Source organism: Protopterus annectens, chromosome 4.part1 (genome assembly GCF_019279795.1).
Source record: "Protopterus annectens isolate FY-2018-M chromosome 4.part1, PAN1.0, whole genome shotgun sequence".
NCBI lineage: Eukaryota > Metazoa > Chordata > Ceratodontiformes > Protopteridae > Protopterus > Protopterus annectens.
The window spans coordinates 466,463,474-466,488,878 of record NC_056734.1 but is presented as its reverse complement, the minus strand read 5'-3'; the positions used below and the strand labels follow the sequence as shown (position 1 = coordinate 466,488,878).

The 25,405-nt window shown below is 42.0% G+C and overlaps 1 protein-coding gene across 1 annotated transcript in view; it reads right to left on the bottom strand.

Moving 5' to 3' along the window:
- Positions 1-25,405, bottom strand: part of LOC122801227 (E3 ubiquitin-protein ligase TRIM35-like) — a 268,937-nt gene that overhangs the window by 190,563 nt on the left and 52,969 nt on the right. The window contains exon 2 of the mRNA XM_044070780.1: positions 23,600-23,695. Coding sequence (XP_043926715.1) covers positions 23,600-23,695 — 96 coding nt within the window. The remainder of the gene's footprint in view (positions 1-23,599; positions 23,696-25,405) is intronic.

The window sequence follows — 25,405 nt, the reverse complement described above, 5'->3', positions numbered from 1 at the left end:
CTGTTACCAACAGATGGGCACAAATATTCCTCATGTTGTACAGTGGTGAAACCCTGCCACTGAGGCAAGTTTTACTTCAACCTGTCTGCAGTAAGTTTTTTTCCTAATTCCTCCTAATGGACAGAAATCCCACAAACTCGCTGGTCTGAAAATGACCTCCAGGTCATGTTCACAATCTCCCCCCATCCCTTCTACCAACGTTTATTTGGCAGAGTACAGGAATGGAAGGCCAAGGTCATTACCACAGACCTACTTTTGGTCTTGACAAGTCTAATCTCACCCCCCCCCCTCCACTGCTGCCTCACCTTCTGGAGAAACCTCTTTATCCTATCCATCTGAAAACATACGAGAACCTCATGACCATCAATTCCGGCAAGCCTCACCCAGACCTCCAACCCATATAGAATAAACAACTACTTCTCTTTCTTCCTTCAATAATAAAACAACTCTGACCCAAAAAAAGCCAACGATTGTGGCAAACAAGAACAAACAGCAAGGCAAGTACCAAACTTTTATTCTCTAGCGCTTCGGTGTCACCACCTTCAAGGAATATCAAACAGTAACCAACCCATATAGCTAGCCACAGGCTTACTCCAGTTCCCATAATGGCCAGGTGCCCTGCATAGATGGGAAAAGTCATTTAGAGCTTTATGTCTACCCAGAAGCGAAACGCAAGACTGACCTTGGTTTGATTTTTGTGCCATATCTCAAGGATTACATCCTCTCTTGGCTCCAGTTCCAGCCCTGCTAATATACCCATCACAGACTGATTCTATTTTCAGTTGTTTCTTTAGGTTCCTACAGCAGTTCTCAACTTTCATCAAGCTCTAAATGACAGCTCTTAAGGCATGCAATCTCTCAACGGTACATTCTTATTTCATCTCCCACTTAAGGAACCAACTGAGACTTCAATTTTATACTTAAAGTTAATTTTACCTCCTACAGAACCAGCTTCTACCTCAGATCGAACATTCCTAACATGGAAAACACTAGTCTTGGTCATCATGTCTGCAAGAAGAGTTTCAGAACAACAAGCTTTGAGTGTAACTGCCATAAGACAGAGTATCCTTACTGACTAAGTCATCGTTTATGCCGAAGGTAACTACAACAAAGATAAACTGAAATCCATTAACTTGCTTTTAATTTACCCGCAGTACTCCAACAAAGAAGAGTATCTATGGCACTGCTTGCATGCAGACAGGACAAGAGGAGACAAAATGTATTAGAAAAAGATGACAAAATGTTTGTGTCTTATGCAGTTAAGCCAAGAAAGAGGGCATTTAAAGTCACACCATTTACGTAGTTTTCTGACTGCATAACATTTGTATAAAAAGATCTACCTACCAAACCTAAAGCACATTCTGCTACAGCACTGACTATCTCAATATATACTTTGTTATTGAAAGTATGGAAAATATTAAACTATCAAGCCTAATGAAGACTGTACTAGAGCAGTAAGTAGTTCCCAAGCCTTTTCCCACAATGGTTTTACGGTGAGGCAGCTTTTAGAGATCCTCTAGAACATACATACAGCTATGTTGGGAACTTGCTATAATTTCAGACATTCAAGCATATTCACTGTTGCAGGGCTGACTCCTGGGATTCCTGAATGCAAAGACATGATGTTTGGCACGTCTTCCAGAGCTCTTTGCCTCTCTCTCTCTAGGCCCACAGGACTTCTTCCAACAGTCTCCCATTGGTGGTTTAAAGGAACAATGGCTAGCATTACCTTCAGCTCCTTATAAATTTGGCAGGCCCAGATATGGTTCCCTCAGCCACAGCATGACTATAGGGGTAAGCCATCACAGGTGGGAGATCTAACCAGAGGAAAGTACAGTTTTGTAAAATGTTACCATAACAGCAGATTGCCCTTCCCTTCACTACAGTACTCTTTATCTAAGGGATCTCCTGCCAAGGATAGCTCAACATCCAGAAATTATATCAAAGTCCTTAAGTACTTACAGGTGTCAGACATCATACATATGCCTCCCGCACAAGGCATAGGGCATAAAGGTGATGTATTGACGCACACGCATAACTGAAAAAAAAAAAAAAAAAACAGAATGCCCTTTGGAACAAGGAGAACATGTTGCATCTAGGAGAAAAAAAAGAAACACTCTCAGCCAGGAGGGCTAAAAAACTACAGGGCAAGAGCTAAAACAGATGGGGTGAGAGGGAGCGAACAGCTCATTTAGTTAAGAAGACATCTACTGCTCTGGTAAGACTTTACACAAATGTACTAGTCCTTCAATATCACCGCTGCAGTATTCTTTACTTAAGGCAGAGTACAAGAGCAAGAGAAAGTCTGGGAAGAGGACGGCACAGAAGACCTCTCTAAAAACCCATGCAAGATGGCCCTGGCAAAAGCAGCTCTGACCCTGGAAACATTCAACTTGTAATGCATAGTGAAAGTATGTACAGAGTACCAGGTGGTAGCCTCAGATATGGAAATGGTATCCAAACCCTTGAAAAAAACGCAAAAGAGGAGGCAACTTCCCTAGTAGAATGTGCCTTCTCTGATGAGGAAAGACATTTTCCATGAAAAGAATAACAAAAAGCAGTGGCCTTAGAAATCCAGGAAGAGATGTTTTGCTTAGAAACAGCCAAATCAAAGTCTTGGGATGAAAACAAAGAGCTGGTCAGATTTTTGAATAACTTTAGTTTTATCCAAGTAATATCGGAGTTGTCTATGCAAATCCAGGGTGTGAAGAATATTCTCACTGGCAGCCTGCAGAGAAGGAAAAAAGGAAGTGACATGAACAGACTGATTAAGAAACAACTCAATGACCACATAGGGCATAACACGATTAGCAAGAACAGACACCTTGATTCTGTCGAAAAAATAAGAAAGGAGGAATAACTTTGGGAGCCTGAAGTTTAGACATTCTCTTGGCTGAAGTGAGAGTCAAAAGAACAACAGTCTTCAAAGTACAATGTTGCAAGGAAGCTGAAAAGTCTCAAAACGAGCCTGAGTTAATTTTTCAAGAACAAAATCAAAGTCTCAAGAAGAAAGAACAAGCTTCCTGGGAGACCTAATATAAAGGACACCTTTAAAAAATTGCTTGACCTCAAATCTAGAAGCCAGAGGAGGAGCCAGCGAGCAGAAATTTCTGATGTGGAGTTTAACTGAAGACTATGCCAACTCAGCATGGAGCAGACACACAAATGAGAGAGAACCAAAGGAACCTCCACAGACAGGAGATCCTGATGGCATGGTGAGAGAGGCACCAACACAAAATCGCTTCCATTTGAACATATATGACTTCCTGGCAGTATGTTTCCTGGTCTCCTGCAGAACCTGAAGCATGTCCTGAGAAAAGAGGCATCTGATAGGGTTTTGATCCCTATCACCAACAGCATCAGTTGAACAGTGGACAACTATGTATGGATGATCCCTTGTCCTGTCCTGTGTAAGAAGATCCACCCAGTGAGGTTACTTGTAGTGACCCACCCCTGGCCAAGTGAGAAAGAAGGGGGGAAACCAATGCTGTCAAGGCTAAAAGGGAGTAACTAGTGAGGTTTTGGGACAGTCCTGTATGATCTTAAGCAAGACTCGTGGTAAAAGAGGAAGGGGAGGAAAGGTGTATAGAAACATCCCTTTCGAAAAAAAGACAGGGTATCCACTTTCCAAGGCAGAGCATTTGGGACTCTGGAACAGAAAAGAGGAAGTTGCCCATTCAAAGTGGAGGCAAAAAGATCTATCCGAGGAATAACCCACTGATGGACAATGCTCAGGAAAACATCTCTGTGAAGCATCCTTTCATGAATTTGTGTGCTGGACCTGCTCAAGCAGTCTGCCACTGGACTGTTCTCTGAAGAAACATAAACTGCCTGAAGAATCACTTGCTATTGTACAGCTAGATCCCAGACCAGAAGAGTTAGATCCCAGACCAGAAGAGTTAGACAGCAAAGAACATAGGACCATGTTTCCCCTGCTTGCTGACATGCCACATCACTGTGGTACTGTCTGTGAGGAGGCCCAGGAGGAAAGAGAGAGTGGAAAGCTTGAAGAGCAAACAGCAAAGCTCTCATCTCCTTTACATTAACATAGGCTGACTTCCGATGAGGAGGCCAGAGACCCTAAACCTTAAGAGGGGGTCACAAAGGCACCCCACCCCCTGTCTGAGGAATCTGTAAAGATCTTCTGAGTTGGAATTGGAGCTTGAAAAGGAAGCTATTGGTTGAGTGAAAGTTGATGAATCCCCCACTGAAGCTTGAGCTTGAGACAGGGAAGGAGGGGTACCAGGGGGTAGCAGTGTTGCAGCCACACTGACTGGAGGTAAAACTGAAGCTTTCTCAAATGCAGCCTGGCGAGAGCGAACATGGGAATGGTGCAAGTCATGAACCCTGAGAAATTCCCTGGCGTAGACAGATGCCAGAAAAAGACTGGATTGGATAAAGGCAATCAGAGAGACAGCCTTGGGGGCAGACACAGATGCAAGCATAGGAACCATCTGAAGCCTGCAGCCAAGGAAAATAGGATTCTGGGAAGAAGGCAGAACGAATTTCTGGAAGCGTATAGTGAATCACAGACTAACAAGAATGCAGTAAACTTCAGATCCTGCAGCACAGTGTTGGGGGAAAAAGCTTGAATAAACAAATTGTTTAGATGGGAAAAAAAATCTGAATTCCTCAAACCCTGCAAAAAGCAATAACTGGAGCGAGGTATTTGGTGAATACGCTTGGAGCAGCAGAGAGGCCAAAAAGGGCAAAACAGAGAACTGAAAATGCAAGGAAGAGAGAGAAAAAGTAAAGTTTCCTGACGAGAGAATGAATGGGAATGTGACTGCATGCATCCTTGAGATTCAGAGAGACCAGAAAGGCCTGGGGTAAAAGAAGAGGAAATAATGTTTGCTGAGATAACATCAGAAAGGAAGGAATCTTGAGAAAGGTGTTTAGCTGGGAAAGATCCAGAATTGGTCTCCAGTTGCCCTCCGTTTGTGGCAGCAGAAACATCCTAAAGTAAAATCCCCTCCCTACCTGGGCAGGAAGCATGACTTGCATGCTGCCCTAAGCCAAAAGAGAGTGAAGAAACTCAGGGAAATGAGGCAGGGTCTTCCAAACCACAGAATATCCTTGACAGATGATGACGGACAGAACCCAATAGTCTGAAAATATCTGAAGCCAATTTGGAAGAGACAGAGACAGACAGAGGGACAAGGGAGCCTGGCTAAAGGCAGGAGGAAGCAAACTGTCAAACAGAACCCAGCTTATCCTGGAAAGGAGGTTTCTGGGAGGCAGGAGTCAGAGTAGACTTAGCAGAAGGCACATGCCTAAAACCCTTCTTGCACTTAGGAGGAGGGTGAGAATGCGTATGAAAAAAGCTGCCTTAAAGGAATAATTCCTCTGAAATTTGGGAATAAGAGAAACAAAAATAGCCTAGTCCTGGAGAAACCTGAAAAGTTCAGCTGCAGCAGATTGAAAAAGATTTTTATTATCCAAAGGAGCATCCAATACTTGGCTTTAAAGTCATCAGGCAAAGTTTGAAGACAAAGTCAAGAATAACATCTCATAACTGAACTAAAGACAGACGCTCTAGAAGAGGCATTTGGCTGCACTATAGCTACATTTACTTGAGTCGCAGGCAACTTGATATATAGCATCCAATAAAGAAAGGGCCAAAGCCTTTCTCTCAGAGTCAGGAAGGTCAGAAACCACCTTAGAAAGAAGGGCCAAAACATATGGTTATATGAGTCTGGTAGCTGATGGGCCTAAAAGATAAAGTGGCAGCAGTGTAAATTTTTTTATCCAGCCTTTCCATAGCCATACTATCCTTATTAGAATCCAACAGCTTAGTAGAGGGCAACGACTTGGACAGCTTATCAGAGAAGACTGATACTACAGAAGGGTCAGCAGAAGGGATTTAAAATGGAATTTGCACTCAGGTACTTCATAAAATCTATCTGGCTTCTTAGGTGCAGGAGGCTGAGAGTCAGGGGCTACAGAAACTGCCAAGAAAGCATCCAGAAGTGCAACTAGAACAGGGGAAACAGTAGATGGCTTGGGAGAATCCATCTACAGGAGGTCATAATACCTTTTCTGAATCTCAGAGACTCAAGAATAATCCCACCTAAAATAATCCAACAATGGATCCTCAAAGACTAGTTCCTCTGGGGGGGTCTAGACTTATGGAATCCTCCTCCTCTGAACCATAGTCAAAAGGGGAAAGGATTTAGGAAGAGTCCTGAGCACACAGATTGTTTAGATAGGAAAAAAAAATCTGAATTCCTCAAACCCCGCAAAAAGCAAGAACAGCAGCAAGGCATTTGGTGAGGTCCAGAGACCTCAATCTCATTACCACAATCAAAAGAACATGCTGGAGGGACAGGTTCATAACCCAGAGATGGCCCATGCTATGGAATACACTTCCCATACATGTCAAACAGAGCACCTCACTGGCCCTCTTCAAGATAAATCTTGATGAGTGGAAAATTCACCCCAGGGATCACTCCAGTGGCTCTACTCGACAGAGGCACTGGGAACTAAGGTCGGGTGGCACTATGCCAGGGTAGTCTTATGGGTTAGGGCTTGTAAAGACTCTAGGGGCATTAGCCTAGTATATACCTATGAACCTATAAGACACTCTTCCCCTTAGTCCAAGTCATCATCTGAGGAATCCAATTCCCAAGGCCTCCTGAGTGGACTGGAAGACCAGAGAGGTGCAAGCACAGAGACCCCTTGAGGAGGCTAAACCCTTAGTGAAACCCTGCCATTCATGTTGGGGATCCCTAACAAGGGAAATATGCTTTATTTTTTCCTTCCTTTTCAGTGGGACATCTGCATGAAACACCTTCGGATGGTTAGATACCTAGGTAGATTTAATAATGGTGACAGGGATCATCTCCCAAAGACCTGAGAAATACCCCTTAGTCCTCTAGATATAATCATCCGAGGTTCCCCCTCAACGTCAGGTACAGATGTTTGAAAAATCTCCAAGGATGTGCAAGAAGCCTGATTCATTCCAGTCTCTGACAGGGCTACAGCAGAGGAATCTGAAGCAACCACCAAAAAGTTCTCCAGGCTTTCACCACCCTAGAGACAGACATCTAGGGGAGGAAGGACAGCATCAGCCAGATCACACAACTTTTTTGACCTTCTTCTTGGCCACCAGGATGGGAGGATTCCACCATAGGACCCTGAGCCAACATCTTCAGATGCCGGTTCCAATGGTATAAGGACAAGGAGGAAATATGACTACATAGGGTCTTGGGCACAAATTCCTGGCAGATAGAGCACTGTGCATGATCATCGGAAGCACCCAAGAAGAAACAATACTGGTTATGATGGTCTTTAAGGGGAATCTGCCTCCCACACTGACTTTTCCCTTTCTGGATGACAAACACAATAACCACAACAAATAATAGAACGAGAGGAAACCCCAATGGTGTCCTTACCAGAAAATACAGCTTGGTAACAAGTACATAAGACGGACTCTCAGACAGAGATTCAATGATGGTGTTCGCACTGGAGTCAAAGTTCTGAGTGTGTGCGTCCATACGTAACCTTTATGCCATATGCCTTGTGCGGGGAGGATATGTGTGACGTATGAAACCTATTAGTACTAAAGGCTTTGGTATATTGGCCAGACATTGGGCTACCCTTGGCAGTAAATCCCTTAGGTAAAGAATACTGCTACAGTGATATGGCAGGATATCTCTAAAAAGAGCCTCTCTGAGCTCCTGCTGCTGAACCCTGAAAAGGATGGTGACTGGTTAGGTGATAGAGAGGGACAGTGCAAAAAGCCAAATTAGGTACCCATCACAGCCCAGAGGTATCCCACAGACACAGTGGAAGAAGTAAGGGTACTGGTAAGAAAAGTCAATACGCTCAAAAATGTGCAAATATTCTAAGTTCTTAACGCAAATGTACAATTATCTTTGTAATTCACTGTTGCAGCACTGACTCTTGGGAGTGACTCCTAGAACTTCCAGTCCAGAAGGTGGCTGGCCTGTTGGAGGAGCAGGGGTCTCAAGACCTTAAAGTACAGCTGTTGTAAATTAGCAAAGTTGTAACATTTGGCAAAGGTGTGCAGTGAGGAGCAGGCAGCCATTTCTAATATGGCCAAGGTAGTAACCTGTCTCAGGTAGGTTACGGTAGTATTTTAATTTTATTTATTTATTTATTTTACATTTGTTGACTGGGCTAGTCCAGCTGGATATATGTCCATTTTCAGCAGAGACCCGGGGAGAATAGCTCCTCGAAAACACACTAAAATTTATATAAAATTCAACAGATGCAGGTACAATACATATTTAAGCAATTCTTTACATGACAGTTTTTACATGTGCGGGTATATTAAATAGACAAGCAATAATTTTCACTTCAAAACATTTCTGTTAGTAGCTACATCCCTGGTAGAATGAACTTTCACTATACTGGTAGAATGAACTTTCACTATACTGGCAGAATGAACTTTCACTATACTGGTAGAATGAACTTTCACTATACTGGTAGAATGAACTTTCACTATACTGGTAGAATGAACTTTCACTATACTGGTAGAATGAACTTTCACTATACTGGTAGAATGAACTTTCACTATACTGGTAGAATACACTTTTACTATGTGTGTGACAGGCTTATCACAACTGCAGCAGAAAGCAATGCAATCAGCTATTAATTCTGAAATAAGGTTGTTTGTTAACTTGCATTCCCTCCTTGTCTTTGACAAAGGCAATAAAAAATGGTCAACTTACTAAAGTGTTTTGTTCTATCTGCATACAAATCTCAGCTGTCTAGCAGCACCTATAGAATGCAAAATAAGTTTCTTGTTATTCTGAGAAGATAAAAAGAATCAAGGGGGAGGTGGACAGTCTGACTTACCGCTCAGGCTCTGTAACCACCTTGACCATACAAGATGGGTTACTTCAAAGTGTGACCCTGTCTTTATGAAATACCAAGAAGGGCTCCCTGCACATTCTGACATCCTCCTGGCTTAGGTCAACGTTAACAGCAATGGAGTCTTTCAACACAGATGTTCTACTGGGGTGGAAGTGGATAGTTCAAACAAAGAAAGACTCTTCATGCTCAATGTAGTGTCTATATTACATAACTGAACTTTTAAAAGTATGAACGTCATATGGTTGACACCATATGATCGAACTTTTAAAAGTTCAAAAATGTAATAAAAACAAAAAAAAAAAAAACTACCTGAATGGCTTAAGTAGGGGGGCAAGCCCCCTGCCCCCCACACCCCCTGATTTTTAAATATACCAACTCCGAGATCTCACTACAGTGCAGAAAAGGGAAATCTTCCCATTCCGCACTGTACGGAGATTTCTGTTGAAATGCTCGAACTTTTAAATGTTCGATCATATGGTGTCAACCATATGATGTTTGAACATTTAAGAGTTCGACAACGTGATATAGACCCCCAATATACAGGTCTCATGGTGGGCAGACCCCTCCATTTTGGGTTAAATGTAAGAACCCCTAAAGAATCTACTTTACTGGTAAATGGGAGTATGGGGAACGCCCAGAGGCAGACAGACAAAAATGGCTAACATGTGCCTCTAGACAGGCATAAGAAAGGCTTGTGCTGTACAAGCCTGACAGGTGAGTAATAACCACAGACACCTCTGTTGAGTTTGGGTCCTGTTCCTTTACTGCACCAACAGAAAAACTTTTCCAATCCGATATAAATTTCCTTGTCTTGGGGTTTATTGGTCTCCCTAAAAAATCTCCGTGTCCTCACAAAACACATGCCTAAAACAGATGAGGGTTAGATTACCCACACTGTCAGCCACAGTGTCCATAAGTTCTTCTGGCACACTCTCCTTGTAGACCATGTTCAAAAACACATCTCTCTTCACCATACATTTGTTGGGATCCACTTGTGTTTTGGTCAGATGTCTGCCAGTGCATTCTCTTGGGATGGGATGTACAGCTCACAGAGTGTCAAACAGACTGCTGGGTTTACCTTCTTGCTTGCACTACTAGCCTTCCACACCCCCAGCTAAGGACTTTATCTTGTTGGTTAAAGTGAACATACTGCATGATGCAAGATGCAAGAGTTGCATTCTTGTCATGATAGAGTTCACTTCAACAATCCCTCCCAGCTTGTCCATTCACTTAAACCATAGTACAAGATACTCTTTGACATAAGGAATGTGGAAGAGTCTTTGCATTTTATGTTATGTTTAAATACTTGTTGTTCAGAGGCATGCTCAGATTTGGAGTAATGGAGAAGATGCACTGCGTTATGGGGGGAAGGGGAGGAGAAAAGCCTGGTGTCACAGTTATTTCAGTTGGTTAACATGGAATTATAAAGATATGAAAATTATATACTTACCACAACGATAGAGTGGGCTTATCTTTTGTTCAAGTACTGTACTATTTGGACTGGTTGCCACTCTTTCGCTTACTTCCTATTATGTACTGCTTCCCTCTCCAGATTATATGTAGCCATTATAGATTATATTACAATAGAAATGGTATCCTGAAAGAAAAGGTCCACCTAACAGTCTCTAGTTTTCCCTCTAGGCCAGAGCACAGGTGACAATTTGGCTGGGAGACAAGTGTGCAGATATATTACAGTATACAGACAAAGATAAACTGAATCTACATTACAGTCAAGTACATAACTCTTACATCCAAGTTGGTCCACTCCATATACTGTAATATTCGGACAGAGCCGACAACAGAAGATGGGTGGTCTCAAAATAATATGCTCACAAAGATGGTGTCTCCAAAGTGTGCCCTAGATCTTGATAAGATATCCATCTTATATAATGTTTAAAAAATAAGATGTGCAAAAGGACCATGTTGCTGCTGCACTGATTTACTTTTGAAAAAGACTGCTAATGTTGTTGAAAACCTTGCTGAATTAGCTCTCAACTTGGTTGATATGTTTTGTTAGCAGAATTACAATAAATGGTAATGCAGTGAAACAGCCAGATGAACACAGTGATTTTGGTCTTCCTCTTACCTAGTCTATTTGGAGAAAATGAAACAAAAAATGCTACAGGAGTCTTGTTTCACAGCTTTTGTATGGTCTATACAAAATGTTGTATATGAGCATTTAAGCACTGTAACAAACCCATTCCCATTAGAACACTGCAGACAGAATACAGGAAAATGATTTTAAATAGAAAAAAGTGTCTCAAGTAACCCAAACCTTAAAATTCCACCACAAAACAAAGCAGCAGCAGCCAGGATACATCTCAAGTAATTTTATTAGTAGTGACAGAAAGCGACAATCTGTACAATGATATAATTTCATGTCTTACCTGAAAACAAACAGGAGGGCAATTCTGGATCATATTAGATCAAAATGAGAAACTCCAAAACAGGTCCTTCTGGTTTGACCATTACCTAGATCTCCTCAGTAATATATTATGGGATATATCCAAGCTGCTGCTTCTTTGGAATGTAAGGTTTGGATTACTTGTTAAGATTGAGAATGGGTGGTACTTTCAGCATGAATACTGATCAGTTTTAAGTACCACTCTAGCTTTGTGAGAGATGAGATATGCTTTAAAGAACAAAATGTAATTCTGAAACTTACTTCAGCTAAGAAAAGTGTTCCACAACACAAACATTTAAGTTAAAGTTTAGCTGCAGATTCAAATGGAGTTGAAATTACCTTTTCAAGAACAAAGTCTAGGTGTCAAAGAGAAAATGGATCTTTTTATGGAGACCTGGAGAACACATAGGAAAAAAGGTACATTAAGAGGCTAAAGATGATTGCTTAAGAATTTGCTGGCATGCAGAAATGGCAGCTAGGTGAACCTTGACAGTGAAAACATAAGTAAACAAATAGTACAGTTTTGTACCTACCATAAATGTAGATGTTCGAGTGTTCACCCTGCTGCAGTCATCACACTTGGGTTATCCTGTCGTCAGGCGGTCTCGCAGTCGGCCGGAATTCCAAAGTCTTGGTCTGGCGTCGGTTGCTATCACCTCTTCCCTGACGTCAGTGCGCCAGGGGTATATATAATGCAACCGACGCCATTTTCTTCAGTTTTTCTTGCCCCAGATGTCAGGTGCCCCCAAAAAGGTGGTTAGAATCAGTAGTGCCCCCAAAAAGGTGGTCAGAATCAGTACCAAATGGAGTAACCACTGCACAAACACAAAATCCCTTCAGCTATAAGCAAATACATCAGTAAGGCATAGAAGAGATTTAGCCAGTAGAACAGAGGGGATGGAGGGAGGGTAACCTGCACTGCAGCAGGGTGAACACTCGAACATCTACATTTATGGTAGGTACAAAACTGTACTATGTTCATCGTGTTACCCTGGTGCAGTCATCACACTTGGGTTGAATCCCAAAGCTAAAGTAGGGGGGAGGTATCACAGAGTGTTAGTGGAGGCAATAAGGCCCTGCAGAACTGCAGTGGCAAAGCCTGCCCTGGACTTAGAGTAAAGAGGTAAGTGATAGTGTTTGGTAAAGGTGTGTACTGAACTCCAAGTTGCAGCTTCTAAAATTTCCTTGGTTGGAACCCCCCTGAGAAAGGCTGTAGAGGTAGCTGTTGCCCTGGTAGAGTGGGATCTAATGGTAGCAGGAACTGGTTTCCCATGATGGGTATAGCAGAAACGTATGCAATGACCTATCCATTTAGAAATGGTTTGCTTTGATATAGCCTTCCCTTGAGAAGCTGTAGCATAGGATACAAAGAGCTGGTCAGAATTTCTGAAAGCCTTAGTTTTGTCCAAGTAGTAACGAAGCTGCCTGTGAATGTCCAAGGAATGCAGGAGCCTCTCACCTTTGTTCTGTGGATTGGGGAAGAAGGTGGGTAAGTGGATGGTTTGATTTAAAGCTACACTGGAAACCACCTTAGGCATAAAGGAGAGATTAGTTCGTAGAGAAACTCTGTCTTGATGAAAAATGAGGAAAGGTTCCACTGCCATTAGTGCCTGTAGCTCTGAGACTCTTCTAGCTGAAATTATTGCTAGGAGCAGAACAGTCTTCCATGATAGGAACTGAAGATCTGCAGAGAAAGCTGGTTCAAATGGAGGTAGCGTTAGTTTTTCCAGAACAAAGTTGAGGTCCCATGTTGGTGTAGGAGCTCTCCTGGGTGGTCTAATGTTTTTTGCCACTCTGAGGAACTGCCTTAGTAGAGGATGTGAAAATAAAGGTGGATCCGTGCTGTAATGAGCTGAAACAGCTGAAGCATGGATTTTAATTGAGGAAAAGGAAAGTCCTTTGTGCAACATCTCAGCTAAATACTGTAGAACGTGAGGGATGTGAGGCTGAATTGCATCTTGGCCTTTAGCTTGGTTCCAGGTACAAAACCTTTTCCATTTGTCCGAATAAGCCTTCCTGGTGCTTGGTCTCCTGGCTTCCAGAATAACATCCAGAACTGCTTGTGAAAGAGGAGCTGGTAGGATGTTTAGTTGATTTGCCAGGCAGCCAGATTTAAAGTTTTGAGCTGGCTGTGAAGAATCTGATTGTTTTTCTGTGTGAGCAGATGGGGTATTTGAGGCAATATCCATGGTGGGCTGTGTGCCATATTTTTCAATAGCGGATACCAGTGCTGGCGTGGCCAGTCTGGGGCTATGAGAATCAGTCGTGGTCTCTCCTTTTTGACTTTCAAAAGAACCTTTGTAATGAGAGGCAATGGAGGGAAGGCATATACTTTCAGGTTTTTCCAACTGAAAGAGAGAGCGTCCACTTTCCAAGCTTGATGGTGAAATGTCCTTGTACAAAATTTTGTCAGTTGATAGTTTTGAGGACTGGCAAACAGGTCTATGTCTGGAAGGCCCCATTTTTGAGTTATCATTGTAAATATTTGTGGATCTAGTTTCCACTCATGGGGATCTTTGATGTTTCTGCTGAGGTCGTCTGCCAATGTGTTCTTCTGTCCTGGCAGGAATTGAGCTTGTAACTGGACTTGGTAGGCCAGAGCTGTGTTCCATAAGATCATTGCTTGCCTGCATAGAGGGTAGGAATGTGTACCCCCTTGTTTGTTTATGTACCACATTACTGTGGTGTTGTCAGTCTTTATTGCAAATTGTCCTGGATGTAATAGATCCTTGAAGGCTATCAGAGCTTTCTGTACAGCTAGCATCTGTTTTTGATTTATGTGCAGATTCCTTTGATCTGCAGTCCATAGGCCTTGAATACATTGTCCTGCCATGTGTGACCCCCAGGCGTAGTCTGAAGCATCTGTTGTGATTGTTTGCCTGGCTGGGGGCAAGGTGAAAGGCTGACCCTTGTTGAGGTGACATGCCTGTGACCACCATAGAAATTCCTGTTGTAGGCAGGGAATGAGAGATATCACTGTGTCCAAGCTGTGGCTGTGTTGAGTCCATACGCTTTTTAGGTACCATTGTAATTTCCTCATATGCAGCTTTGCAAATGGTATCATTAGTATGCAAGATGCCATGAAGCCCCAAGCCTGCAGAATTTTTCTTGCAGTTAATTGGGTCTTTGTTGCCATTGTCTTCAAATATTGAGTCAGTTGTAGTTGCTTGCCTGGCGTAAGATAAGCCTTCTGGGCCGTTGTATTCAAGCTGGCACCCAGGAATGTCATTTTTTGTGAGGGTACTAGTTTTGACTTCTTTTCGTTTACTGTGTACCCCAGGCAGGTTAGTAGATGTTTTACAAAGGCCAGATGATGTAAGAGAATGTCTTTGCTTTCTGCTTGGATGAGGCAGTCGTCCAGGTATGGATATATTTGAATTCCTCTTTGTCTGCAGTATGCAATTACTGGTGCCAAGCATTTTGTGAAAACTCTGGGCGCAGTAGATAAGCCAAAGGGCAGTGCAGAAAATTGGTAATGGGTTGAACCTGCAATGAAACGGAGGCATCTTCTGCAACTTTGTCTGATAGGGACATGCAGGTATGCCTCCTTGAGGTCCAACGTTACTAGCCATGCTTCCTTGCCCAACATGGGAAGTAGCTGCTGTAATGTTAGCATCTTGAATTTGGGTACCTATAAGTAAGTGTTTAGAATTGAAAGGTCCAGAATTGGTCTCCAGGCATTGTCCTTTCTGGGCACTAGAAAGAGTCTTGAGTAAAATCCTTGACATTGCTCTCGAGTAGGTACCAGATGAATGGCTCTCATGTCCATAAGAGCTGTAATTTGTTTTTGTGCCTCTGCCCATTAATTTTGTGGCAGGTTTGGCATTCCTCTTTTCATTGGCAAGGTGTGAAAGTGGAATCTGTATCCTCGTAAAATTATGTCTAGGACCCATTTGTCCTTTGTGACAATGTGCCAGTTGTCTGCAAAAAGTGCGAGCTTTCCCCCCAAGGGGGCTGCCAAAAGAGCATTGCTTGGCCAGATGAGGTGCAAGTCATTGAGTTTGCCTTCTGGTGGATTGAGACCTGTCTTCTCCTCCCTTCTGTGTGGTAGTGCCCATTGGCGAGGTCTATACTGAGCTTGTGGTTATCCTCTGCCCCTTGGGCGTCTGTATTTACCCCTCTGTGGTCTGTCAGTGGCTGGAAAGGACCAATTTTTTGTTGGCCAGTTTATGCTGAAGCGAGGGGGTTGTACTTGTAGGAAATCTTTGACTGTCTGCATAGATTTTGCCTTATCTTCCATTTTCTTTAAAACTTCTTCTGCTTTAACTCCAAAAAGAACATCCTGCTGTAAGGGAGCATCTAGTAGTTTTGCTTTAACATGATCAGGCAGTGTTTGTTCCTTTAACCAAGCATGCCTACGTATAACAGACCCAGTGACGGCTGCTCTGCAGGAGGCCTCCAAAGAATCAAACCCACATTGTAAGGTATGCTTGCCCTCCTGCTCAGTGGCGTGTAACAGATCCTGTACTTCTTTCAATTCAGATTGTTGACGGAGAGTGGTTATTCTTTGCTTTAACTGAGAGATTAGAAATTGTTGATACTTAAGCATGTGAAATTGACAATTCAGTGCCCTCATAGCTAGTGTGGCTGAGGTGTAAACCTTTTTCCCCCACCTGTCTAGTGCTCTGGAATCCCTCTCAGAAAGTACTGGGTTTTTAGCCATAGAAGCCTTAGCCCCCTTGGGACCCTGGGAGATAGTCTCTGGGTCAGCTACAGGGCTTTTGTAAAGAAAGTTGTGGGAATCGGGCACTCTGTTGGGAGGGTGGCTTAATGGTTAAGGTGTTTGCCTTACAAACGCAAGGTGCATTGTTTGAGTCTCACAAGGGATAATTGGCTAGGCTTAAAATGGCTCACAAGAGCAGTTAGCTTAGTACTAAACTATGAACCTATGAATCTGTCAGGCTTAGCCGGAGCAGGAGGTAGAGAGTCTGGGTTGAAACTGGATTCTAAATAGACATCATCCCACAATGTCCAAAACTGGTGGGATGGCAAGTGGTCTGTGTTGGGGGAGTAGAAGAAACTCTCTGAGCCTTTTCTTTGAATCAGAGTAGTCCTGACCTTCCCAGTGAAAATGTTCCCTCATAGTGTGTGAAGTTTCCCCAAAGGAGTAGTCTTCAGGAAGAGAAGCTGAGGGAATAGAGTCCTCAGCATCAGAATCTTCATAAGGAGAGAAGGAGTAGTCTTGGTCCTCAGAGGAGTCTGAAGAAATGGACATTTGCCCAGAGGATGCAAAATCTTCCTCTTGTCTAGGCCTTTTGTCAGGAGGGGGCTGGGAACCCCCGATTAGAGAAATCAAATCTTCAGCCATTTTGAGCATCTGTTTCTTAGGCATGGGGCCTTGAACAGGAGACTGAAGTGCAGTCCTTTTAGATTTAGGAGGAGTCTTCGACTTAGAAAACGCTTTAATGGTGAGAGTCGTCAGTCTGAAAACGCCTTCAGAAACCGATGGCGTTTCTGTAGCACTGACGTCTTTTGTAGCTAAGTCGTCGGAAGGGCCTGAAGTAAAAGGCTGCGTCGGCCTGGTACATTCCGTCAAAATTTCCGTAGCGGTCTCAGGTTCCAGGTCTACGGAATTTGGTTTAGGCCTTGGCTGTCTGTCCTTATCCCTGCATTTTTTGTGCACACTGGTAGTCGGTTGCTCCTACGGCATGGTGTAGTTAAATTTCCTACCGAAGTAGTGGAGTGCGAAATCAAAGCGTCTTTTAATAGTACGCTTATTAAATCTAGCACAAAACCGACAAGAAGTGACGTCGTGGTCTGGGCCTAGGCAAGGTATGCAATAAGAATGAAAATCCTTATGAGGTATTTGCTTCCCACAAGAAATACAATTGTTAACTATCTGACATCGGTCTGAGGCAAGAAAAGTTTCCCCAACGGGGTACTTAGCTTTATAGAAGACTTTGGTCTGAAATTCAAAAATCTCAGGAGTCGGCCGACCGGCACTTGCGAACTGCTTCTGCTTCGGGCACCACGCGGCAGGAAAGACTGAAGAAAATGGCGTCGGTTGCATTATATATACCCCTGGCACACTGACGTCAGGGAAGAGGTGACAGCAACAGACGCCAGACCAAGACTTTGGAATTCCGGCCGACTGCGGGACCGCCTGACGACAGGATAACCCAAGTGTGATGACTGCAGCAGGGTAACACGATGAACATCTGCTGAAAAGTCAGGAACAGGGACTGTAATTCATGTTTGGCTGACCATGAGAAAAAGTTAAACTATTCACCTGCATATGTTTTTTTTTTTCCTGGTGGAAGGCTTTGGCAAAGCTAACTAATGGACCACACTGGAAGGATTGTCTGGATCCCTGGTATTAGTGAAGCGCAAAACTATATGGTTGCATGCCTGGGTGAAGCTTGACAGATGGATTTCGTAGGAGACTTGGCTGCCTCTATTGTCTCTCTACAAAATAAGGCCAAAGTAGTAAAAAAAAAAAAAACTTGCTGTGGTCAAAATGAGGCTAAGAGAATAACTTTGGATCTGCCCGGTCTGGCTTTCTGAATGAATTTTATCATAAAGGAAATTCAGGGGAAAAGGATGAACAAGAGTGTTTGGGAATCTGAACCAGAGTAGGGGGTTAGCCAAAAGAAGTTGCTGCATTTGAACGTCAAAGGGGAGGTGAAAAGACTGAAGCAAGGCTTCCACCAATGATGAAAGAGCTTATTTGATGATATACCATACTACAGTCATATCGTCTGAGTGGAGGATGGCTACTGCACCTGCAAAGAGATAGTCCAAGAATGCCAGCAGTGCTAGAAGCTTAGCCCACATCTCCAAAATGCTGATGTGATGATGAGCCTCTTGCAGGTTTCACGTAACCCAAACCATCTGCCCAGATGATACCCCCCCCCCCTAAAATGGAGATGCAGTCATGGGCATCATGGCTACGAGGATAGGAGGAAGAAAATATGCCTTATTAGCAAGTTTGTAGGATGAAGCTGCAAAGAAAATGAAAACACTAATCAGTGTTAGCATATCTGGCAGTAGACTTGTATTTATTCTCAGATTAACTTCTACTGTATGCTAGCATGCCTAATTGTGAAAATGTAAATAAGTTTTTAAAATGTTGAGTATTTTCCTGTTTATACAAAATGTTTAAAAAGAGACTCTTTCAGTGTTATGATACATTTCTAATTGCACATGTTGTGAGGGAGATTCTAAAGTGCAAACTGATCAGTAGGTGATGTCATTAGAATGTTCTTGGTTGCTATGTGATTATCTGAATAGCTGATGGACAGGAAAAAAATTTCCAAACAGCTGTTATTTTTAAACTAAGACAGTTCAGCCAGTTAACCTGGACTATAAAAGTGACTGCTGAAGTTAGTTAAGAGTGGCAATTATTGAAGAGTTGCAGTCAGTTACAGAACTGCGCAGCGATACCCAAGAGAAAGGACTCATCAAAAAGTGTAAGCCTGCCTTTGCATTGCTGTTATGTTTTAGATTAGATTAGGGACAATATTCTCTAGTTAGATTAAGAAAATTTAGTTATTTAGGTACAGATTTTTTAAAATGATTGACTTCTATCCTACGATTTAATTTTATATTTCTGGTGATTGAATTCTAGTGTTTACTGAAAATTATTGATTTACATACTTGTAATCATTTTATTATTAAACGTTTCTCATTGCTTTACATTGTGGCTGGACAATCAGTGTAGCCTTTAGAGATTAGAGAGTGCTTATACTGGTTTGATACTCCCCAGGTCACCTTGAATACCTGCCTGCTTCTGGTTATGCTCCCCAGGTCACCTTGAATGCCTGTCTGCTTCCGGTTATGGCTATCATTTATTTTAATATTTAATTTTTAATAATTGATCACCCTTTGAAAGGTGTGTAGACCTGTCTGACTCTGATGGCAGCATTTACCATTTGTACTGGGGAGGGGACACAGCTGGAAATCTGTGTCAGGCTTCCCATAAGTGTTTGAGTGCATGAGATTTGAATTTATTTTGAGTGTGAGTGAGCGAGTCAGAAGTCTTAAACTGGAAAACACTGCTCTGAAGTGTATAATAAGGGATTACATTTGGGGTGGGCAGAGATATATAGTCAGATCCCAGGAAAGGAGATTGTGTTCCTGTTGTGCTCTTAAGGGAAATTGTGGAAATTTATACTCTAGTGCGCTCTATGCTCTGGTATTTTCCGTGATGCTCCGAAACTTGAGATCGAGGCTCCTCAATTACTGACCCGGGTTTTAAGTGGGGGATGTCACATTATTGGCGGCAGTCTGGTGGGAAATGCCCCAGCAACTTTCCAGAGGCTGGTAGAACATAAATTGGTAGGAGCAGGGGAATATGCTCTAGCATACTTAGATGACATCACTATTTACAGACATTCCTGGCAGGAATATCTTCAACATGTTAGGCAGGTCTTGGATAGATTAAGTAAGGCAGGATTAACCATTAAACATTACTGGTGGCAGTCCGCTGAGATACTGGCCGGACATCACAGAAGCCTCCAGTGGAGATATTTTTAACAAGACCTGGACTGTGTGAGTTGTGTGGTGCAATGGATCCTGTATTTGCAACCATTACACTTTCAGGATCAGCAAAGAAACTCTAATATATTATCTTGCTGGAGATAACATCTGTACTGAGGCTGCCATTAGTCCTAATGCCTTTAGGGTCAAACCAACTGCTGGTGCTTCCCATAACATCTGTACCGAGGTTGCCTTTAGGGTCAGATCAGCTGCTTGTGTTTGCTGTAACATCTGTACCAAGGCTGCTTTTAGTCCTAATGCCTTTAAAGTCAAAGCATCTGCTGGTGCTTCCTGTAACACCTGCACTGGTGTTTCCTGACTGAGTAGAATTCTGACATTGTTGAAGTGCCCTAGTAAAAGTTAGTTGCTGAAATGGCTACAACTATGACTTTTGAAAGTTTACAGAAATATCCAAGGACAGAAACAGGTGGAGTAATTATTCCCTTGCTTAAACTGGAGACTACCTTAAAGTTGTAGGTATGAGCCAGTCATCCAAGAAGGGAAATCTTTTTTATCTCTAGCAGCAGGAGGTGGGCAGCTACTGGGGCTATGCATTTTAAAATCACCCTTCAGGTTACAGTGAGTTGAAGGTCAAGGCTCTGAAATGGTAGTGACTGACTCACACTTGGAAGAGGAAAAGCCTTTGAAATGTCTTGCTCATCTTTATCTGGAGGTGGGAGTATTATAGAGCCAGACATCACATCCAATCTCTCGGAAGGAGAAAGGGAAAGTCACTGGGGAAAGAGGTAGAATACTGAACTTTGGTAATTATTTCAGCAAAGTACTCCAGTCAACTGATCATAAATCAATGGCAAGCAAAGTCATTGTGTTGGAGTAACAGGTCTGGGATAGCAGCCTAAACAGTTGTAGATGGGCAAAGGTGGTGGATTTTACAACCAATATCGACAGAAGCAGAATGGAATGTACTGACAGGTTGTCCACATGTTTTCTGACTAAATTAGGATGACAATTTGACAAATAAAGGTCCTGTTTCCATAACAGGACCAGCAGCATTTTTAAAAAACATTGCCTTAGAAGGACCAACTTAAAAAAAAATACTTACTTCTAAAGGCTAAAAAGTGTTTCTCAGAGATGGTATTTTTGTGAGGCTTTCTCACAATTTCATCTGGTCCCAAAGTTAACAGTTTAAACTTTGACTAGAGATTAAGTATTATATAAGGATTGTAAACAATTTAAATACTTTACATGTTCATCAGTGGGCTGGATGAACTCATGGTAGGTACAGTCTCAAAATTAATGAAGCAAATGCTACATGCTTATTAAATGGCAGTGTTATGTCCAACATCAAGTGAAATGAGAAGCAACATTTTCCTTCAGCAGAAAGGAAAGATAATTGATGCTCATAGCAGGAGATGATTTAAAAGAACAAGTAAGTAAGCAATTTTGTTTTTTAAGAAGATCTCTTCAAAGTATGAAAAGACAGCCTGGCAATATTTCTTCTATTCAGATGCTTTTATATGGCAAAGAAAACAAATGGAGAAAAAGGTCTGTGTAGTGTACAACAGAATGGGGAGCATGCATACTAGTCTGGAAACGTTTTATCTGCCAAGTGGTCCTAATGGCAGTGTAAGTCTTCTTATCAGAGGATGAAAAATTTCTAGCTTGTTTGTAGGAAGGTTTAAATGCCTCGTGAAAGATACTGTGCCAGCTCAAAGCAAGTAAATGAAAAGGAAAAAGGGATACTTCCTCCAAAAACAATCAAAGAAGCCAATGACTGTCACCATTGCCACTGTAAGCAAATGCAGAGCTAAAGCACTATACATCTGTGTGCCTAGCCAAGTCAAATTATGGGGACACAAACTGCACTGCTAGAGAAAAGCTGGATTGAAAACAATATAAGGCAACTGCCATCAGCCTATTTTGAGATATAAACACCTAGGAAGATGCAGCAGGGTAAATAATACATAAAGATTAAGAAATACAAATCACTTTTGTTTCTAGGTGAAGATGCTCTAAATAAATTTTGCCGTCTTACTATTATACTTAAACATAGCCAAGCAAAAAACTGTTTCATTTAAGACTATCTGGGATAATGTTTAGGAAATTTGCTTGAAAAATGTGTGTGGTTTCATACTACTGTGTTGTTTACAAGACAGCACCTTCATAGTTTTAGCCATCATCATCTGCTCAGAGACCCTGGAGAGGTGTAGATATGCTCTAGAGAGGAGAGGAATGAAGGTCAGCAGGACTAAGACAGAATATATGTGTGTGAATGAGAGGGAGGATAGAGGAATGGTGAGGATGCAGGGAGTAGAGCTGGCGAAGGTGGATGAGTTTAAGTACTTGGGATCAACAGTTCAGAGTAATGGTGAGTGTGGAAGAGAGGTGAAGAAGAGAGTACAGACAGGGTGGAATGGGTGGAGAAGAGTGTCAGGAGTGATTTGTGACAGATGGGTACCAGTAAGAGTGAAAGGGAAGGTCTACAAGAGGGTAGTGAGACCAGCTATGTTACATGGGTTGGAGACAGTGGCATTGACAAAAAGGCAAGAGTCAGAGCTAGATGTAGCAGAGTTAAAGATGTTAAGATTTGCACTGGGTATGACGAGGATGGACAGGATTAGGAATCAGTATATTAAGAAGGTCAGCTCAGGTTGGATGGTTTGGAGACAAAGCCAGAGAGGCAAGATTGCATTGGCTTGGACATGTGCTGAGGAGGGATGCTGGGTGTATTGGGAAAAGGAAGCTAAGGAAGGAGCTGCCAGGTAAGAGGAAAAGATGAAGGCCTAAGATTAGGTTTATGGATGTGGTGAGAGAGGTCATGCAGGTGGGTGGTGTGACAGAGCACGATGCAGAGGATAGGAAGAAATGGAAACAGACGATCTGCTGTGGCGAACCCTAACGGGAACAGTCAAAAGAGAAGAAGATCTGCTCAGTGAAACTAATCTTCCTTAGTCTAGAATTAATAAAGTATCCTATTATGCTGCATGCAAGCTTCCATACAACAGTCACTAGCTGTTCCACTCAGTGCTGAATGCAAATGTTAGCACAGTCAAAGCAGAAGGTCAAAAGAAGTACTGTGTATGCTACACTAGGCTATCCACAAAGTAAACATACTGGAAAGGTTCAAAGACATTCAGCCATTCATAATGTTTTCTTAAGGCCACATACTCAGAGCAACTACAGTTCTAGACAGCTCTAACTTTTTTTAAATAGAAATTTACAGTGGAGAAAAGGTAACAAGGTTAAAGCGTGAAAGGTCACCAACAGTACAAAATATCAGGTACACAAGGCATGCATTTACAAATCCCAAATGCACAATCCTCCCACATGTAACAGTTACCAGTCTTGAAATCCTTGCAACATGCTACAAGGATAAGCCTTCCAATCCATTCAATACATCCTGTGACACATTATCCTGGGTCTTGTAGTACACGCCATCCACAAATCACAAAGGTGGCATACACCACTTCTTTCACTGATGAATCCATGAGGACAAAACATCTCTGTCTGCAGCACTGCATATCAGAGAGACACACTGAGTGAAACTCTTTCTCCACTGTTCATGACCTTATAGTTTCATAGATTAGTACTAGGCTAAGTGCCCTTGTGGCCCATTTTAAGCCTAGCCAATTACCCGCTGTGAGAATCAAATCCTGCCCCTTGTGTCTATAAAGGCAAACACCTTAACCATTATGCCAAGCTCCCACCCCTAGAAGTAACTACCCTTGTACCTGCCAAAGTTAATCAATAAATTGCTTAGCCTATATAATAAAGACAACAATGCAGTTAAAATCACTAAGGTAACAATGACAACATTCAAATTTCACAGCAGTAGCCTGTCTGTATCTACATTATAGGTTCATAGGTTGGTACTAGGCTATCAGCCCTAGGGCTTATACACTAGCAGTAACTTACCTGTAGGTGGTTCTTCATCTGGTCGTGCTGCTTTTCAGACTTCTCATACTTTGCAAGTTTAACTTTTAAGTTTCGTATGACAGACTGTTGCTGTTCCTGAAATAAATAAAAAAAAAGAAACTTAAGAAGAGGACCCTCTGTGCATCTGGCCATTTGCAAAATGATGCAAAAAGAAAAAAACAAATACAAGTGAATCCTAATTAGTAGTACTACACCTAAAGTGCAGCATGCAAAATACATTACACAGTTAGGAATTATATTATATATATATATATATATATATATATATATATATATACATACAAATCAAAATTATTAAGCAGTAACTAAAGTTAAAAACTCCTCTAGGATGGACTCTCACAAGGTGGAAAACATTACAGTCATCTACTGGTACTACATCAAAGTCAAATGAAATGAAAAAAAAATAACATCTTAAAGACTAAACTTCTTTGGAATCTTCTATATTACACACATTCTAGTATCATTAGATTTAAATCAAGTCTCAAGCAATGGGGTTAAGAGAAGGGTTAAATACAACACAATTCCTATCTAGTACCTTTAAAAAGAATTCAATTATTTAACCACATCCAGCGTGCTGTAGTATTATAATGTTATGTTTTAATAATTTGTTTCTTGGAAGGTAAAGGAAATTGCGCATCTTGGCAGTTCTTCAGTGGATTGTTTTCCTACTCATATTCACATAGGAGACGATAATTATGCATTTGATGTGTGTTCCTATATACCACAAATAAAATGGAAAATACAGGAATAAACCCTTATGATGGGATTACTACATATATACATTGTACAACTAATGAAAATAAAAACAATGTACTTATACAAAGCATCCTCCTTCACTCATCACAAAAGGAAGACTTAAAATTGAACAGCAGAAATCTCAAGTGCTCTATTACAACCTGTAAGCTACCAAAACCCGGACCGAACCACAAAAGGAGGGGGAGTTTCCATATTTATCAAGGATATCCACACCTCCAGGTTAGTGGCATTGCACGAAGTATCAGAGACCATCCATGTGCAACTAACAGTGGGCAAGACTGTTTTTCAGTTTATAGCATCCTACAGACCACCCTCTCAAAGTCAGGAATCACACTCGGCTTTCCTGAAAACATTGGAGAACATGAAGATCTCTCCAAACACCATTATATTGAGTGACTTCAACTACCCAAACATTGACTGGGAGCACTACTCAAGCCCCAGCACCTTAGCCCAAAGGTTCCTGGAAATTATAAACTCAAATGCTATGGAACAACTAGTCACCACTCCCACAAGAGGGGACAACATACTAGACCTGATCATTACCAACATGGGGACTCTATGCTCCACACCAGAAGTATATCCCTCATTGGTAAGATCAAACCATAAATTAATTTCACTGGATGTCCACATCCCAACCCCAGCCCAGAAAACCACAGTGAAAAACTTCTCCAAAGCTAACTTCTCACTTCTCAAAACCAAAGTGGAATCCTTCAAGGCCCCACGGCCAGTGGAAACTACGGCCCAAACTACAGAATCCTATATAAACGCATTCTATGGACATCTCCAGGAATGCATGGATCATGCTATCCCAAACAAAACCAAGACCCAATCATCCAAAGGCAGGCGTCCAGTCTGGTGGACCCCTGCCATAAACAAACTGTACAACAGAAGGAGGAAGCTACTACATGATAGAGCAAAATCCCTAATAGGGAAGGCATCTCTGATCAGTACTAGCAAAAAATTATGATCCCTCATAAAATCCTCCAAGGCCAGCTTCGAGAGAAAAATTGCACAGGACACCAAAGACAA